General features: G+C 48.6%; 1 protein-coding gene across 1 annotated transcript in view; it reads right to left on the bottom strand.

The window, feature by feature from the left end:
• Nucleotides 1-19,102, bottom strand: part of kpna3 (karyopherin alpha 3 (importin alpha 4)) — a 167,337-nt gene that overhangs the window by 43,627 nt on the left and 104,608 nt on the right. The window contains exons 10-12 of the mRNA XM_072514225.1: nt 18,704-18,748; nt 14,919-15,050; nt 12,685-12,813 (exon numbers count right to left, since the gene is read on the bottom strand). Of these exons, the coding sequence (XP_072370326.1) occupies nt 12,685-12,813; nt 14,919-15,050; nt 18,704-18,748 (306 nt within the window). The remainder of the gene's footprint in view (nt 1-12,684; nt 12,814-14,918; nt 15,051-18,703; nt 18,749-19,102) is intronic.

Here is a 19,102-nt window from a genome sequence, read left to right on the forward strand (position 1 = left end):
GCGCTCCAGACTCGCAAACTTTCCCGTCCACAAATAGATCTTTCAATTGCGTTATACCTGCTCTTTGCCACATTCCATATCCCCCATCCATTCCCCCCGGGGCAAACCTATGGTTGTTTCTTTATCGGGGACCCCCCCAGTGCTCCGGGTCTTTCCCCTATGTCGTCTCCACTGTCCCCAAAATCTTCAGTGTAGCTACCACCACCGGACTCGTGGTATAGTTCCTTGGTGAGAACGGCAATGGGGCTGTCACCATAGCCTGCAGGCTGGTCCCCCTACAGGACGCCCTCTCTAATCTCTTCCACGCCGCTCCTTCCTCCTCTCCACATACCCACTTAATCACCCATTGAAAATATTAGCGGCCCAATAATACTCACTTAGGCTCGGTAGTGCAGCCCCCCCTATCCCTACTACGCTGTAAGAATCCCTTCCTCACTCTCGGGAGTCTTCCCGGCCCAAACAAAACCCATGATACTCTTTTCTATCCTTTTGAAAAAAGCCTTCGTGATCACCACCGGGAGACACTGAAACACAAAAAGGAATCTCGGGAGGACCACCATCTTAACTGCCTGCACCCTCCCTGCCATTGACCAATGCTACCATGTCCCATCTCTTGAAATCTTCCTCCATCTGTTCCACCAACCGCGTCAAATTTAGCCTGTGCAATGTGCCCAATTCTTAGCTATCTGGATCCCCAGGTAACGAAAGTCTCTTGTTACCTTCCTCAACGGTAGGTCTTCTATTTCTCTACTCCTGCTCCCCTGGATGCACCACAAACAGCTCACTCTTTCCCATGTTCAATTTATACCCTGAAAAATCCCCAAACTCCCCAAGTATCCGCATTATTTCTGGCATCCCCTCCGCTGGATCCGCCACATATAGTAGCAGATCATCCGCATATAAAGATACCCGGTGTTCTTCTCCTCCCCTAAGTATTCCCCTCCATCCCTTGGAACCTCTCAGCGCTATCGCCAGGGGCTCAATCGCCAGTCCAAACAGTAATGGGGACAGAGGACATCCCTGCCTTTGTCCCTCTATGGAGCCGAAAATATGCCGATCCCCCGTCCATTCGTGACCACACTTGCCACTGGGCCCTATACAACAGCTGCACCCCATCTAACATACCCCTCTCCGAACCCAAATCTCCTCAACACCTCCCACAGATAACCCCACTCCACTCTATCAAATGCTTTCTCGGCATCCATCGCCACTACTATCTCCGTTTCACCCTCTGGTGGGGCCATCATCATTACCCCTAACAACCTCCGTATGTTCGTGTTCAGCTGTCTCCCCTTCACAAACCCAGTTTGGTCCTCATGAACCACCCCCGGGACACATTCCTCTATTCTCATTGCCATTACCTTGGCCAAGACCTTGGCATCTACATTGAGGAGGGGAGATTGGGTCTGTAGGACCCGCATTGTAGCGGATCCTTTTCCTTCTTTAAAAGAAGCGATATCGTTGCTTCTGACATAGTCGGGGGGCAGTTGTCCCCTTTCCTTTGCCTCGTTGAAGGTCCTCGTCAGTAGCGGGGCGAGCAAGTCCAAATATTTTCTGTAAAATTCAACTGGGAATCCGTCTCGGTCCCGGGGCCTTTCCCGTCCTGCATGTTCCTAATTCCTTTCACCACTTCTTCTACCGTGATCTGTGCTCCCAATCCCATCCTTTCCTGCTCTTCCACCGTGGGAATTTCCAGCCGATCCAAAAACTCCATCATTCTCTCCCTCCCATCCGGGGGTTGAGCTTCATACAATTTTTTATAAAATGTCCTTAAACACTTCATTCACTCTCTCCGCCTCCCCGCTCCGTCTCTCCATCTTCGTCTCTCACCCCCCCTATTTCCCTCGCTGCTCCCCTTTTCCTCAATTGGTGTGCCAGCAATCTGCTCGCCTTCTCTCCATATTCATACTGTACACCCTGCGCCTTCCTCCATTGTGCCTCTGCAGTGCCCTAGTGGTCAGCAAGTCAAATTCCACCATGCAGCCTTTGCCTTTCCCTATACAGTCCCTCCTCCGGTGCTTCCGCATACTGTCTGTCCACCCTCAAAAGTTCTTGCAACAACCGCTCCCGTTCCTTACTCTCCTGCTTTCCCTTTATGTGTCCTTATTGATATCAGCTCCCCCCTAACCACCGCCTTCAACGCCTCCCAGACCACTCCCACCTGAACCTCCCCATTGTCATTGAGTTCCAAGTACTTTTCAATGCATCCCCTCACCCTTAAGCACACCCCCTCATCCGCCATTAGTCCCATATCCATTCTCCAGGGTGGACGCCCCTCTTGTTTCCTCCCCTATCTCCAAGTCTACCCCAGTGTGGGGCATGATCCGAAATGGCTATAGCCGTATATTCCGTTCCCCTCACCCTCGGGATCAAATGCCCTACCCAACACAAAAAAGTCTATGCGTGAATAGACTTTATGGACATAGGAGAAAAACGAGAACTCCTTACTCCTAGGTCTACTGAATCTCCACGGGTCCACCCCTCCCATCTGCTCCATAAAATCCTTAAGCACCTTGGCTGCTGTCGGCCTCCTACCAGTCCTGGACTTCGACCCTATCCAGCCTTGGTTCCAACACCGTGTTAAAGTCTCCCCCCATTATCAGCTTTCCGGTCTCTAGGTCTGGGATGCGTCCTAGCATTCGCCTCATAAAATTGGCATCAGCCCAATTCGGGGCATACACGTTTACCAACACCACATCTCTCCCTGTAATTTGCCACTCACCATCACGTATCTGCCCACGTTATCCGCCACTATAGTCTTTGCCTCGAACATTACCCGCTTCCCCACTAATATAGCCACCCCCGTTTTTCGCATCCAGCCCCGAATGGAACACCTGCCCTACCCATCCTTTGCGCAACCTAACCTGATCTATCAAGTTTCAGGTGCGTTTCCTGTAACATGACCACATCTGACTTAAGTTTCTTAAGGGAGTGCGAGTACTCGTGCCCTCTTTATCGGCCCGTTAAGCCCCCTCACGTTCCACGTGATCAGCCGAGTTGGGGGGCTTCCCCACCCCCCCCCCCCCTTGCCGGTTTAGCCATCATCTTTTTCCAGCTTCTCGCCCAATTCCCACGCGGCTGTATTTCTCCCAGACGGTGCCCCCCCCGCCCATCCTTTCCCGCACCCACTCCCCCCTTTCCCCAAGCAGCAGCAACCCAGTAATTCCCCCTCCCCCCCCCCCCCCCCCCGCTAGACCCCCCGCTAGCGTAATTACTCCCCCCATGTTGCTCCCAGAAGTCAGCAAACTCTGGCTGACCTCGGCTTCCCCCCCGTGATCACGGCTCGCCGCCGTGCGGCGCCCCCTCCTTCCTGCTTCTCTATTCCCGCCATAATTATCATAGCGGCGGGGAACCAAGCCCGCGCCTCTCCCTCGGCCCCGCCCTCCCATGGCCAACGCCCCATCTCCTCTCCCTCCCCACCTCCCCCCATCACCACCTGTGGGAGAAAGAAAGTTACCATACCGCAGGATTAATCATACAATCCCTCTTCGCCCCCCCCCCCCCCCCCCCCCACTCATCCCACCACTTTGTCCAAACGTTCATTTTCGTAGTCCAATCATTCCAATTTTTCTTCCACAATAAAAGTCCACGCTTCATCCGCCGTCTCAAAGTAGTGGTGCCTCCCTTGATATGTGACCCACAGTCTTGCCGGTTGCAGCATTCCAAACTTTATCTTTTTTTTGTGAAGTACCGCTTTGGCCCGATTAAAGCTCGCCCTCCTTCTCGCCACCTCCGCACTCCAATCTTGATAGACGCGGATCACCGCGTTCTCCCATTTACTACACCGAGTTTTCTTCGCCCATCTAAGGACCATTTCTCTATCCTTAAAACGGAGAAATCTCACCACTATGGCTCTGGGAGCTTCTCCTGCTCTCGGTCCTCGCACCATAACTCGGTATGCTCCCTCCACCTCCAACGGACCCGTCGGGGCCTCCACTCCCATTAACGAGTGCAGCATCGTGCTCACATATGCCCCGACATCCGCCCCCTCCACACCTTCAGGAAGGCCAAGAATCCTCAAGTTGTTCCTCCTTGCGTTATTTTCCAGTGCCTCCAACCTCTCCACAGATCGTTTCTGGTGTGCCTCCTGTATCTCCGACTTCACCACCAGGCCCTGTATGTCGTTTTCATTCTCTGCTGCTTTCGCCTTCACGACCCGAAGCTCCTGCTCCTGGGTCTTTTGTTCCTCTTTCAGCCCTTCAATCGCCTGTAATATCGGGGCCAACAGCTCTTTCTTCATTTCCTTTTTTATCTCCTCCACGCTGCGTTTCAAAAACTCTTGTTGTTCAGGGCCCCATATGAAACTGCCACCTTCCGACGCCATCTTGGTTTCTGCTTGCCTTCCTTGCCGTTGTTCCAAAGGATCCGCTGCAATCCGGCCACTTTCCTCTCCTTTTTCCATCCGTGTCCAGGGGGAACACCCTTCTGGTTTATCGCACGGTGTTTTCAGCCGTTAAAATTGCCGTTGGGGCTCCTATCAAGAGCCCAAAAGTCCGTTTCACAGGGAGCTGCCGAAACGTGCGACTCAGCTGGTCATCGCCGCACCCGGAAGTTAGACAGACAGACTTAAGCAATCCCAGAGCCAATTTATCAGAGCAAAGTTCTGAAATCTTGCCATTTCCAGCAGTTGATGGGGGACTAAAATCAAATGGCTTTGATGTTCTTAATATTTAGTTGAGGAAATGACTGCTTATTCAGTACTGTATGTCAGAGAAACAGTGACAAACTTGAGACAGCGGAGATAACAAGAATGGTGGTGGTGAGGTAGAGTTGGGTGTCATCACCATATCAAATTAACCTGATGCCATGTTTATGGATAAAGCTGCAGGAGAGCAGCATCAATTCAGGAAATAGAAGGGGGTCAAGGATAGATCCTTAGGGGATACTAGAGGTATTGATGTGGATATGAGAAGAGATGGGATCACAGGTCATTTGCTGACTATGACTAAACAGGTAAAAATGGAAGAGAGTGCAGTCTAACCCAGTTGGAAACAGAAAGGAGTTGTTGGAGGAGAATGGTGTGGTCAACTGTGCCAAAGGACAGGGCGGCATGTGGCGCAGTGGATAGCACTGGGTCTGCGGCGCAGAGGACCCGGGTTCGAATCCCGGCCCTCGGTCACTGTCCGTGTGGAGTTTGCACATTCTCGCCATGTCTGCGTGGGTTTCACCCTCACAGCCCAAAGATGTGCAGGTTAGGTGGATTGGCCACGCTAAATTGCCCCTTAATTGGAAAAAATAATAATAATTGGGTACTCTAAATTTATTTTTTTTAAAAGGTGCCAAAGGCGAACTTCCGGTGGCGGCCATAGAGTGAGAGGTCGCTTATTTGGTAGCTGCCGCTCGTGGTGGACTTTTGGGAACTTTTCCCCCGATTTATGGGGGATGTGACTGGTAAAATTGGAGACTGGTGAGGCAGAGAAGAGGAATCCCCCACCGGTTTATGGAGTCGTGGACCAGAAGTGGTCTGCAAAGAAGAGATTGTTGGGCATAGAAGACAGTGGAGTCTGCAGCACAGGAAAACATGGCGGAGGCTCAGGAGCTAGAACTGTGGTCAACAGGTCAGCCAGTGAAATTCCTTCAGGAGAGCTTCGCCAAGCAAAGACAGGAGTACCAGGACCCGATTAAGACGGGGATTGATTGGGTAGAGCAAAGATTGGAAGCCCAGGGACTGGGGATCCAGAAGGTGGAAGAGAAGGTGGCTGAGCACGAGGACCAGCTAACTGCGATGGCAATGGAGATGCAGCTGATGAGGGACCACCAGAAAAGGCTGCAGGAGAAGGTGGAGGATTTGGAGAACAGGTCGCGCAGGCAGAATTTGAGGATTGCTGTCCTCCCGGAGGGCATCGAGGAATCGGACGCAGGGGCATATGTGGCACGCATGTTCGATAAGCTCCTGGGTGAAGGTGTGTTTGCTCGACCCTTGGAAGTGGACAGGTCGCATAGAGCACTTGCAAGGAAGCCGCAGATGAATGAACCCATCGAGGGCAATGGTGGTACGAATGCACCGGTTCCTGGATAAGGAACAGATCTTGAGGTGGGCCTGGCAGACGAGGAGCTGTGCATTTACCAGGACTTGGGTGCAGAGCTGGCCAAAAGACCAAGCTTTAACAAAGTTAAATTGGCCCTCTTCAAGAAGGGAGTGAAGTTCTGCATGTTGTACCCAGCTCGTTTGTGGGTCACTTACGAGGGTCAAGAACTTTATTTCGGATCAGTGGATGAGGTGATGAACTTTGTTAAGGACAGGGGACTGGCAGGTGATAGAGGACATGGAACTTGGGGGCGAGTAATTCTGTGCCTGTGCTGCTAAAATTTCTTTTATTTATGGGCGGTGTATGTGGTGTTTTTGTACTCATTTTTGGGCAGTTGCTCAATTTTGTATGTGGGTTAACTTTGTTCTTGTGGGGGTCGGTGGGTGGAATTTTCTTTTTTGTGTTTGTTGGGGATTGTGATGTTTTGCATATGTATGTTCGAGCGGAGGGGGGGGAAACAATAAGGGGGGGTAGAATGCTTGGCCCCATGGGCAGGGGCTACCAGGCTAGCTGGGAAGGCTAGGTCTCGGAAGCGCAGTAGGGGGCGAGCAGTGACTAGTTTGATATGGGGGGTTGGAATTGTTGTTTTGTTAGTGGGGGGGGGGGGGGGGGGGGGAGGAAATTGTTCTGCTGACAGGGGAGGGACTGGCGTTGGGAGACAAATTGGAGGTTGAGGACGGTGGGCGCCCGAGGGTGGGCCTGAGGAAGCACGGGATGCGAGCTGGAGGCTGGCCTAAGAAGGGTGATGGTTGATCGGCTGGGGGGTGCCCCCCGACCAGGCTGGTCACATGGAACGTGAGAGGGCTGAATGGGCCGGTCAAGAGGGCTCGCGCATATTCGTGCATTTGAGGAGGTTGAAGGCGGATGTGGCAATGTTACAAGAGACACACCCGAGGGTAATGGATCAGACTAGGCTGAGGAAGGGGTGGTCCAGCAGGTATTTCACTCGGGGCTAGACTCTAAAACTGGAGGGGGTGGGGGGGGGTTGCATTCTTGATCAATAAGCGGTTTGAGGTAGGGAATATAGTGGCGGACTCGGGGGTAGGTATATTATGGTGAGTGGGAAGCTGGAGGGGATGCCGGTGGTATTAGTGAATATTTATGCACCAAATTGGGACACGCGGAGTTTATGAGGCAGGTGTTAGGGAAGATTCCGGACCTGACTCGCAAAAGCCGATCATGGGGGGAGGGTGAATATGGTCATTGATCCGAGGTTGGATAGGTTGAGTTCAAGGACAGGGAGCCGCGGCGAAGGAGCTATTGGGGTTTATGGAACAGATCGTGTGCGTGTGTGTGTGGGGGTGGGTAGACCTGTGGAGATTCGGACAGCCAAGAACAAAGGAAGTGCTGAAGGCAGTGGTTAGGGGGTGGCTATTTTTGATATGGCCTCATAGGGAGACGGTGGAGTGGGTAGAGATGGATAGGCTGGTTAGGGAAATACTCCAGGTGGACAGAAGGGATCTGAAGCCTCGGAGGCGGGGTTGTTGAAGGAACGGCAGAAACTGCAGATGGAGTTTGGTCTGTTATCCACAGGGAAGGCGATGGGGCAGTCGAGGAAGGCGAGGGGGGCGGTATGAGGGTATGGGGAGAAGGTTAGTAGGGTGCCAGCACACCAGCTAAGGAAGAGGGAGGCGGCCAAGGAGATAGGAAGAGTGAAGGACAGAGGGGGGAACACGGTCTTGGACCCAGCAGGGGTGAATGGGGTGTTTAAGGAGTTTTATAGTCGGCCTATTGAGTCGGAACCCCAAGCTGGAGTGGAGGGGATGAGGCAGTTTTTGGAAGGGTTGGAGTTTCCGAAGGTGGAGGTGGGTAAGTGGAGGGGTTGGGACCTCCGATCGGGATTGTAGAAGTAGTAGAGGGATTGGAGGCCGTGCAGTCGGGCAAGGCCCTGGGACCGGCCGGCTACCCTGTGGAATGGTACAAGAAGTTTTCTGGGATGCTGAGCCCGTTGCTGGTGAGGGCATTTAACGAGGCTAGGGAGCGGGGTGTCCGTCCCCCAACAATGTTGCAGGCTTCGATCCCATTGATCCTGACGTGGGAGAAGGACCCAGAGCAACATGGGTCATACAGACCAATTTCCCTACTGAGCGTCGATGCCAAATTGCTGGCCTCAAGGATAGAGGACTGTGTTCAGGGAGTGATAGGGGAAGACAAGACGGGGTTTGTTAAAGGCAGGCGGCTAACGGGCAACGTTAGAAGGCTCCTAAATGTGATCATGATGCCCTCCGAGGGGTGGGAGGTGGAGGTAGTGGTCGTTATGGATGTGGAAAAGGCCTTCGGCCAGGTGGAATGGAATTATTTGTGGGAGGTCCTGGGACGGTTTGGGTTTGGGCAGGGCTTTATTGACTGGGTTTGGTTACTGTAACAGGCACCAGTGGCGAGTGTGCGGACAAACTGGGTGAGTTCAGACTACTTTAGTCTGCACCAGGGGACAAGGCAAGGATGTCCTTGCTCCCCACTGTTGTTTGCCTTGGCTACAGAGCCATTGGCAATGGCGCTGAGAGCATCAAAGGAATGGAAGGGGCTAGTCCGGGAACGACAAGACAGGGTCTTATTATATGCAAACGACCCACTCATATATATTTCCGACGGGGGAAGAATTTGGCCGGTTCTCAGGGTACAAATTGAATATGGGAAAAAGTGAGGTTTTTGATCCAGGCGAGGGGGCAGGAGAGGAGACTGGGGGAGCATCTGTTTAAAGTGGTGGGAGGGAGTTTCCACTACTTGGGAATTCAGGTGGCACGGTAATGGGAGCAGTTGCATAATTTAAATTTGACCCAGTTAGTTGAACAAATGAGGGAGGACTTCCGGAGGTGGGACATGCTCCTGTTGTCACTGGCGGAGAGCGTACAGACCGCAAAAATGACGGTCCTCCCCAGATTTCTGTTTCTTTTCCAGCGCCCTCCTATTTTTATATCAAAGGCCTTTTTTAAGCGGGTGAATAAGGTGATCTCTGTTTTTTTTTGGGGGGGTAAAACCCCGCGAGTAAAGAAAGCGCTGTTAGTGCAGGGGGCGGGGGGGGTGTCTGGCACTGCCGAACTTTAGGAACTACTGCTGGCGGCAAATACAGCCATGATTAGGAAGTGGGTAGTTGGGGAGGGGTCGGTGTGGGAGCGGGTGGAGGCAGCATCATATAAGGGCACAAGTTTGGAGGCATTGATAACGGCTCCTCTGCTGTTCTCGCCAGCCCGGTACTCCACATGCCCAGTGGTAATGGTGGCTCTGAGAGTTTGGGGGCAGTGGCAGAATCATATGGGAGTAGAGGGAGCGTCGGTGTGGGCTCCAACTTGTGGCAACCACCGGTTTGTCCCGGGAAGGCTGGATGGGGGGTTTCGGAGGTGGTCAGAGAGCAGGGATTGAGAGGCTGGGGATCTATTTTTTAATGGGAGCTTTCCATGTTTAGAGGATTTGGAGGAGGAGTTTGAATTGCCGGGAGGGAATGGGTTTCGATATCTGCAGATAAGGGATTTTGCACAAAGGCAGGTTTCGGCCTTTCCGCTTCTACTGTCACAGGGGATACAGGACAAGGTAGTTTCTGGAACGGGGGTGGAGGAGGGGAAGGTACCGGAAATCTATAAAGAACTTATGGAGTGGGAGGAAACCCAGATAGGTGAGCTAAAGCGTAAATGGAAAGATGCGCTGGGAGGGGAGGTAGAGGCGGGTCTCTGGGCGGATGCTCTGAGCAGAGTCAACACATCCTCATCATGTGCCAAGCTCAGCCTGATACAATTTTAGGTGGTTCACTGGGCGCACATGACGGTGGCCCGGATGAGCAAGTTTTTTTGGGTGGAGGACAGGTGTCTGAGATGTGCCAGAGGGCCCGCAAACCATGTCCACATGTTTTGGGCATGCCCGAAGCTTAGGGGATACTGGCAGGGATTTGCGGATGTCATGTCCACGGTGCTAATAACGAGGGTGACGCCAAGTCCAGAGGTGGCAATCTTTGGAGTGTCGGAAGATCCGGTAGTCCAGGGGGCGAGAGAGGCTGACGTTTTGGCCTTTGCCTCCTTGGTAGCCCAGGACATGGAGGGACTCGAAGCCCCTGAAATCAGGGATTTGGGTTAGCGACATGGCTGTGTTTCTTGGACTTGAGAAAATTAAGTTCGCCCTGAGAGGATCAATGTTAGGGTTCGTTCGGAGATGGCAGCCGTTTATCGACTTCTTCGGAGAAAACTAAACTGTCAGCAGATTCAATAAGGGGGTGTTAGGGGGCAGTTAGGCTATTTTGTATCTAGAGTAGGCGGGAACAATGGGAGATGGAGGGATGTGTTACACACTGAACTATGTATTTGTATTTGTATCGTTTATTGTTATAAAACCATAAATGCCTTAATAAAATGTTTTTTTTTTAAAAAACGGTGTCAAAGGCACCAGACAGGTCAAAAAGGGCGAGGGGTAATAGTTACCACAGTCACATTTCCAAAAGATGTCACTTGTGACTTGGACAAGGGCTGTTTTGGAAAACTGATGAGAGGGATTAAAACATGGAATTCTGGGAAAGATAGGCACAGATTGGTAAGTGACAACATGCTCAAGGACTTGAGAAAAAGGGGTGTTTGGAAATGAGATGGTAGTTTACACACAGATAGAGGAGTCATGGATGGGTTTTTTGAGAGAATTGCTGATGGCAGATTTGAGGGGCCGGAGGGGGGGGGTGGGAGAATACCTACAAAAGTAGGAACTACAAAAGTATGAGTTCAGCACCAGATGCTTCCTTAGAGGAATTTTGGCCCAGTGGATGAGGGAAGGATGAGGCAGTTGAATGGAGAGTTGTAATCTTAGTAACAAAGAAATCTATGATCCACTTGCACTTCTTGTTGGAAGTAATGGCGGATGAGGTATGAGAGAGGGATTTGAGAAGACAGTCTGCAATGAAAAAAGTCAGGAGATTATTTTCACATTCCAGATGATTCTGGGACAATGAGCAGTTTTGGCAGAGGAGTGCAAGTCATGAGGTGCTTTATGTGGCCCAACCAGTTCTGATGATGAATTACTAAACTAGTTATCCGTCATAATATTCAAATCTGTGCCCCTTGGGACTGGATACGAGTGCTGCCCAGGGGAATGGCCAGGCTGAGAGAGAGTAATGGTTTTAATGGGGACATGAGCAAAGTTGGAAGAAGGATGTCGGTACCTGCAAAAATGTTCTGATGAATAACAAGCCAAAATGTAGATAATTGAAAACTTGCAAGTGCAGTTCTAAGTGACTTTGTTTTTCCCAGAGATGGACTTAAAGGGGAGTGGCTTTTTTTGGGGGGGGGGGGCGTGGGAGGAGAGAGAGACGACGAGATGGGGGAGAGGGGGATGCGAACAGAGTGATACAAGGGTGTGATCAGAAATGGGTTTATATGAGATTGACACATTGAGACCACAAAAGATTGTACGGTCAGGGGAGGGACTGTGAATATGGGTTGGGGAACTTATGTGGATCACATTGAAAAATAGATGGCAATCCAAATATCCATCTTGTGCAACAAGTAACTCAGCTCAGCTTCAGGATGCACTGATCATGGTTGCTCCTGAAAATATAACTTGCTACTATTAGTTAGTATATAAACTACCACCAGCAAATATTGTATTAAATGCAATAAATGTACAACACAAAATCTGTGAAATGTACATAAATGTACTTTTAATCTACTGCTTTTTAATCATAGTTCAAATGTTGGCAAAGTTTTGTTTTTTTCTGGGTGACCTGTTTTAAGTTTATGTATAGCACCATGTGAATTGAGCACAATCCTACTGTGTTTGTATCTCTAGCATTGGGAGCATTGTAGAACCCAAATAACACACAGACCATTGACCTGATACAGTAGTTTACCGATTTCCAGCAGTGCTTCTTTGTACTACAAGGATGCCACCACTGAGCTATTTGTGGTTACGTTTGGGACATTTTAATGGGTACATGAGTCATCATTCCATGACACTGTGAATAATATGACTTCAACCTCAGGGTGACCCGAAGACAAAACATCTTCGCAGAGGGTTGTGCAACTGAAATGCTAGACTAAATTTGGGTGAAATTATATTGCAATGTTCTTCATCTCGACAAGCCACTGTTTTACATTGCTTTTGATAAATATTTTTAAATGATAATATTACATTACATTTTCCTTCTCTGTGGGAATATTGTCACTTTCTCCATTACTCTAGCCTCGGTAGGCTTTCAGTATACATTCAGTGTAATATGCACACAAGCCCATCTGGGCAAAACAAGCTCTAGTTTTAGATATGGGGAGAGTGGGGGAAAAGAGACAAGGCTGAGAAAAGCCAGTGGATATATTTGCAGCTACAGAAAGGCAAAAGCAAACAAAATGTTGGGGGAGTACGGTGATAGCGTATTAAACAAACCTAAACAAATCAACAATGTGCTGTAACTATAGAACAAAAAAATCCTCCACACATTTCCCCAAAAATCACATGGCGAAACTGGCACGGATTCATCAACATAATGTTCAGATTCTTGTGCGTGCTGACAGTAGCAACCATCATGAGATCCACTATAAGCAATTTCAAATGAAACCAGTTACGGCTGCTAGTCCAACAACTGAGAACATATCTGTGAAAGTTAAACTGCGTTACCATCACAAGATCATTTGATGACATTGGCAGAGCCTCTCAAGTCAGACTGGCAACATGTGAACTTTTTTTGTACCTTGTTGATCTTCTCTTTAGGATGGGTCAGGAGATTGGGAAAGTGTGACAGAACATCACAGTTAAGAACAACCTGCGTCTGTTCATCAGTACCCGTCACTATGTTGCCTACGGCTCTCAGTGCAGCTGTCTGTACAAGAGAGGGAAATTAAAAGGTTTTGTGAGATTCTATTCTTTTGCAATTGATTCAAAGTACCAATTAAAATTACAAGCTTCATTACAATTATTCCCTCCACACCCGTGAATAACTCAATGCCTCCCAATATGGAGTGGCTAGGAGAACCATTATGAAGATACTGTTTACTCTGCCTTCCGCACTGGGAAACCAACCATGGCATCCCTTGTACAAATACACAAGTAGAAGCAAAGACAGTCTTTGCGTGAAGTAGGAAGATGGAAAGGGTTCTTCCCCAACCCTACGGGAAAAACAACAGCCTATCTGGCTGAGGGAAAATGTCTGCAAACCCATCCTGCTGTTTCATAGTGTTTAGCCTACAGTACAAGCTTCGAGCAAAATGTGAAATCAACACCAGTACAAAACATATATGTTTCTATTCTTTACATTCTAGTGAAATTAAATCAAATCAGGTTGCATATGTCAATTGAAAAAACAGAAAATTCGATCAACATACTTTAGTATTTACTTCGTTCACACCAAAAATGAAGATTTACTTGTATTTCATACATTAATGTTAAGATTTTGTAAAATACAAAAATGTTATTTTACTAATTTCAAGAGCAATATAAAGGGAATATTTTTCCCATCAAAAACAAGCTCTGATCAGGAATGAAACAAAGCTCTGCATTGTTTCATTTTGCACAAATGTTATCCTTAACAAAACAATATAGTGATCACCAATAACTTGAACTTAGTGCAAATGGCACATAGGGCAGCACGGTGGCAGTGGTTAGCACTGCTGCCGCCCAGCGCCAGGGACCTGGGTTTGATTCAGGTCAGATGGCTGTCTGTGTGGAGTTTGCACATTCTCCCCGTGTCCGCGTGGTTTCCTCTGGGTGCTCCAGTTTCCTCCCAGTCCAAAGATGTGCAGGTTAGGTGGATTGGCCCTTAGGGCGGGGTTTCAGGAATAGGATGGGGAATTGGGCCTGTGTGGCATGGTCGTTCAAAGGGCCAGTGCAGACTCAATGGGCCGAATGGCCTCCTTCTGCACGGTAGGGATTCTATGATTCCAGTTAAAATAAACACTGAAAACTATGAATTGGAAACTGAATGATAAGCATTAACCATTGAATATCTATAATGAAAGTCCCAATATCATTGAGATCAAGGTCAACACTTACACAGAAGTGTAGAAACCGAAGAACTGTAGCAACCAAAAAAATATTGGAAAAACAACATAGTGAAATAAAAGAAAACAGCCAATTTTGAGATCTGTACATAAAATTGAGGCCGAAACCTTCTTGATCTTTTTTGACCGTGTTGTAGACACCATAGCTTTTTATTAAGGCATTTTGTATATACATTAAACACAACCAAAACCAGAAAAAGAACAGGAAACCTCATAACAAATAAATAACACCCAAACGCACCCCCCTCCCTGCCATTCCCCTCCACCCATCCTGCCTCCCCCATTTTAACCCTTTTATCCCGCCCCTGCCCCCCTCCCCCTCTGCAGGCATCTTAATTGTCTGTGAAGAAGTTGAGAAATGGCTTCCACCACGAACTTAATTTTTTCCAGTCCAAGGAACTGCGCCAGGTCGCTCACCCACACTCCCGGCTTCCGCGGCCTGAGTCCGTCCACTCCAACAAAATCAGTCTCCGGGCTACCAGGGAGGCAAAGACCAAGACAGCTGCCTCCCTTGCCCCCTGGACTCCCCGGTCTTCCGACACACCAAACAACGCCACTTCTGGACTCATTACCACCTCACCGCCTCATCCACGAACCCCTGCCAGAACCCTTTCAGCTTCCGTTTAACTTCTCCTATCGGGGCCCCCTCCCAGTCCATTAACTCCTTGTAAATCTCGGATACTTTACCCTCACCCACTCCTGCATTTGATAGCACCTTGTCCTGCAGCCCCGGTGATGGAAGGTCGGGAAAGGACGGCACCTGCTTCCTCACACAATGCCGCACCTGTAAGCACCGGAACCCATTCCCACTGGGCAGCTCATACTCCTCTTCCAATTCCTCTAAACTCGCAAAGCTGCCCCCCCTACAAAAAGGTCCCCAAATCGCTCGATACCCGACACCATAGCTTTTTAAAAAATATTTTCTCACCTGAACTTTGACCTCTTGATGACTTAGAAGTGGAACAAGGAACGGCACCACACCAGAGTCAATCACCATCTGTATCTGTTCATTTCCTCCATCTGTCAGGTAAGATAAAGCCCAGACCGTATCCACGAGTATCTTGAACATATTAAAAAATAAATATCAGAACCATCAAAATCCCAATAAGTTACCGAAAGGAAAATGGAATTCGAAGATTAACCTGCAGCGTATCAATCAAAAATGATATAGTCACAGGTAATTTCAATAAACAATGGGTGGCTCGGTGGTTAGCACTACTATCTCACGCCGCCAAGGATCCAGGTTCAATTCTGGTCCCGGGTCACTATCTGTGTGGAGTTTGCACATTCTCCCCGTGTCTGCGTGGGTCTCACCCCCCACAACCCAAAGATGTGTAGGGTTAGTGGATTGGCCACGCTAAATTGCCCCTTAATTGGAAAACAAAATTAATTGGGTACTCTATATTTAAAAAAAAAATTCAACAAAGAATTCAGGAGCAACTGTTTTACTCAGAGTGGATGGAATATGGGACTCATTGAAGGAGGCAAACAACATTGATGCGTTTAAAATGAGAAAATAATAGCTTATGTTGATAGGGTGAGATTAAATCAGGTGAGAGAGGCGTGTGTGGAGCATAAACTAGGTAAGACCATGGACCAAATGGCCCGCTCCTGTGATGCAAAAACTACGTAAAAATTATGTGACATAGTACAATGGAATATTCATGGGTTATAACTGCAGATTTCTTTCTAAGAAATAAACTACATGATAACAAATGTATGGTCATAGTCTGCCATTTTCAAAGTCATGTAAGTACCACAAAAAGATGACCTTCACCAAATTCGACAATTTTCAGCCTCACCTTTGAAGACAGGAACCTCGCAGGAACCAACATGAAGCTACAGGAAGATGGCTAAAAGCCTAAACAATGGCAAGCTGAAGTGATTAGGAAGGTGCTTCTGCAGAGAGGACGGCAGTCAGGGGGTTGGGCCTCCCGAATCTATTATATTATTACAGGGTGGCGAATGCTAAAAATGTGAGGATCTGAGTCAGAGGGGGGACTCACAGTGCGTTAGAATGGAGGAAATTCTGTGCAGGGGATCGGAGCTGAGGGCATTGGCAACAGCACCACTCCCGATGGCCCCAGGTAAATATTCGGAGAGTCCGGTGGTGGCTGGAGGCAGCACTTTTAAGTTGTAGGTGGGGTCAAGTGAGATGCCGATTCGGGGGCACCAGAGGTTTGAGCCAGGGAAGTGGGATGAGAGTTTTTGGAGATGGGAGGAGAGAGGAGTTAGGGTATTAAAGGATTTGTTTCTGGGGGGGCGTTTTGCGAGGCTGAAGGAGTTGGGGGAGAAATATGGGCTGGGAGAGGGGGGAGATGTTTAGATATCTGCAGGTCCGAGATTTCGCTAGCAAGGAGGTTCAGAGCTTCCCGATTGTGCCGGCCTCCACATTGCTGGAAGAGGTATTGACAGCAAGGGGAATGGAGAGGGGGTGATGTTGGCGATCTTTGGGAGGATTCTGGGGAGGACAAGGTATCATTTGAGGGGATTAAAGCAAAGTGGGAGGAAGAGATGGGGGAGGGTATGGAGGAAGGGCTGTGGTGTGAGGTGCTCCGGAGGGTGAATGCGACAACTTCGTGCGAGAGGTTGGGGCTGATATAGTTGAAGGTGGTGTATAGGACACACCTCACGAGGATGGAGGATGTGTGAGGGCGCTGTGGGAGGAGCCCCGCAAACCATGTTGACATGTTTTGGTCCTGTCCAAAACTGGAGGTGTGTTGGAGGGAGGTCTTTAATGTCATCCCGGGGGTGGCGCATGTGAGGTTTGAACCAGGGCCCCATGACGCCATTTTCGGGGTATCGGATCAGCTGGAGGCAGGTGCGGGGGCAAATATCTTAGCCTTCGCCTCGTTGATTGCCTGAAGGCGGGTCCTGTTGGGGTGGAGGTCAGCTTCTCCGCCCAGTGTGTCGGCATGGCAGGAGGACCTGCTGGAATTTTTAACGTTCGAGAAGATGAAGTTCAAGCTGGGGGGGGGGGGGGGGGGGGGCGGAGGAGAGGATGGAAGGATTCTACAATTCAAGGGCATTGTTTATCATGCAGTTTCAAGAATTGGATGCCATCGAACATTGGCAGGGGGGGTTGAGTGTATGGCTTATTGGTGACCATGTATGGGATGACCGTGGATTCTCTTTTTCTTTCTGGTTTTGTATTTGGGATGTCGGGGGGAGGTTTGGGTTTGTAGGATAAAAGGGTTGTTGGGCAGGAGGTTGCTATTTTATTTGTCATTGTTGGTTATCTGTTGTTGGGTGTATATTTGATGAAAATGTGAAAAATGAGGAGAATAAAAATATATCTTTTTTAAACTGCTCAAATGTTACAGAAGTTGTGGTCAGCTTCAGAGGATTAATGAGGGTCAATACAGACAGTTGATTACTACCCCCATAAACCAGGACAAAGCTGTTTTTAACTTTAGAACAACAATGATTCACACACAGCATATATAAAAAAATACATAAATAGCAGGCTGGTCAAGAAACTTCCTGGTATTGGAATGACAGAGTTTTAACAGCAACAGAATTGACTATAAGTATCGGAGAAATTCCCAGGAGGAGCGGAGCAGTAAGATGACTCACATATATGTAAAAAGGGACAGTCATATAGCAACATGTTTGCAGCATTGACCAAGACCAAAAAGAGTTAAGCACGTTGAGGGGAAACAACTGACGTACAAAATTCAAGCACTTGGGCGTCACAGTAGTTAGCACTGCTGCCTCACAGCGCCAGGGACCTGGGTTGATTCTAACCTTGGGTCACTGTCTGTGTGGAGTTTGCACATTCTCCCAGTGTGTGCTTGGGTTTCCACCGGGTGCTCCAGCTTCCTCCCACAGTCCAAAGATGTGCAGTTAGGTGGACTGACCATGCCAAATTGCTTAGTGTCCAAAAGGTTAGGTGGGGTTACTGGGATATGTTGAGGGTGTGGGCCTACGTAGGGTGCCCTTTTAGAGGGTTGGTGGAAACTCGATGGGCCTTCTGCACTGTAGGGATTCTATGATTAGTCTATGATTCTGTACTATGATTAGTCACTGTGCAAAATAAGTTTACTCTGTGGATCTAATGCACTTTAGAATCCAGTCTAAGACTTGAATAATTATTTTATTATTTCATGGGATGTGAGCATCACTGGCATGACCAGCATTTGTTGCCCATCCCTAATTGCCTTTGAACTGAGTGGCTTGCTCAGTCATTTCCAACGGCAGATAAGAGTCAACCACACGGTGGATCTGGAGTCACATGTAGGCTAGACTGGATAAGAACGGCAGATTTCCTTCTCTAAAGGAGATTAGTGAACCAGTTTTCTTTCAAACAAAAAAGTGATAGTTTCATGACTACCTTTACAGAGACTAGCTTTCAATTCCAAAATGTTATTTCCACCAGTCGCCATGGTGAGATTTGAACCTGTGTCCCCAGAGCTTTGGGTTGCTAGTCCAGTGACATTGCCAATACACCACTATCTCCCCTTATTATAAATAGAAGGTAAGTTCCCCCAAAAGAAAACAGAAGTATGAAACAGTTTTCTTGGTTGCTAAATGTTCCAAACTATCAGGAAATCTCCCTGCACCTGAAACACTGCTTATCAAAGACAATTATGGATTGGCAACAAATGCTGGCATTGCCAGTGACGCTCACATCTAGTAAAAGAACATGTTGTTTTAAATCAGCCAAATCTGGAAACACTGGAGATTGCTTGCCGTGAGTCGTAAATTACTTACATTAATATCTGTGTGGTATATCAAAACACATAACGCTGGCAGGATCTGTAAGGGGGAAAGGGAATAATGCATTAGATGATTACATTTTTAAATCAATAACTAAACATAAGACCTAGGAACAGTAGGCAATTCAGCCCCTTGAGCCTGCTCCACCATTCAATACGATCACGGCTGATCTCATCTCGGCCTCAACTCCACTTTCCTGCCCCTTCTCCATAACCCTTCAACTCATCACTAATTAAAAATCTGCCTATCTCCTCCTCACATTTACTCAATGTTCCGGCATCCACCACACTCTAGGGTAGTGAATTCCACAGATTCACGACCCTTTGAGAGAAGTAGTTTCTCCTAATTTCTTAAATCTGCTACCCCTTATCCTAAAACTATGACTGTTCGTTC

The sequence above is a fragment of the Scyliorhinus torazame genome, chromosome 8 (assembly GCF_047496885.1).
Source record: "Scyliorhinus torazame isolate Kashiwa2021f chromosome 8, sScyTor2.1, whole genome shotgun sequence".
In the NCBI taxonomy this organism is placed as follows: domain Eukaryota; kingdom Metazoa; phylum Chordata; class Chondrichthyes; order Carcharhiniformes; family Scyliorhinidae; genus Scyliorhinus; species Scyliorhinus torazame.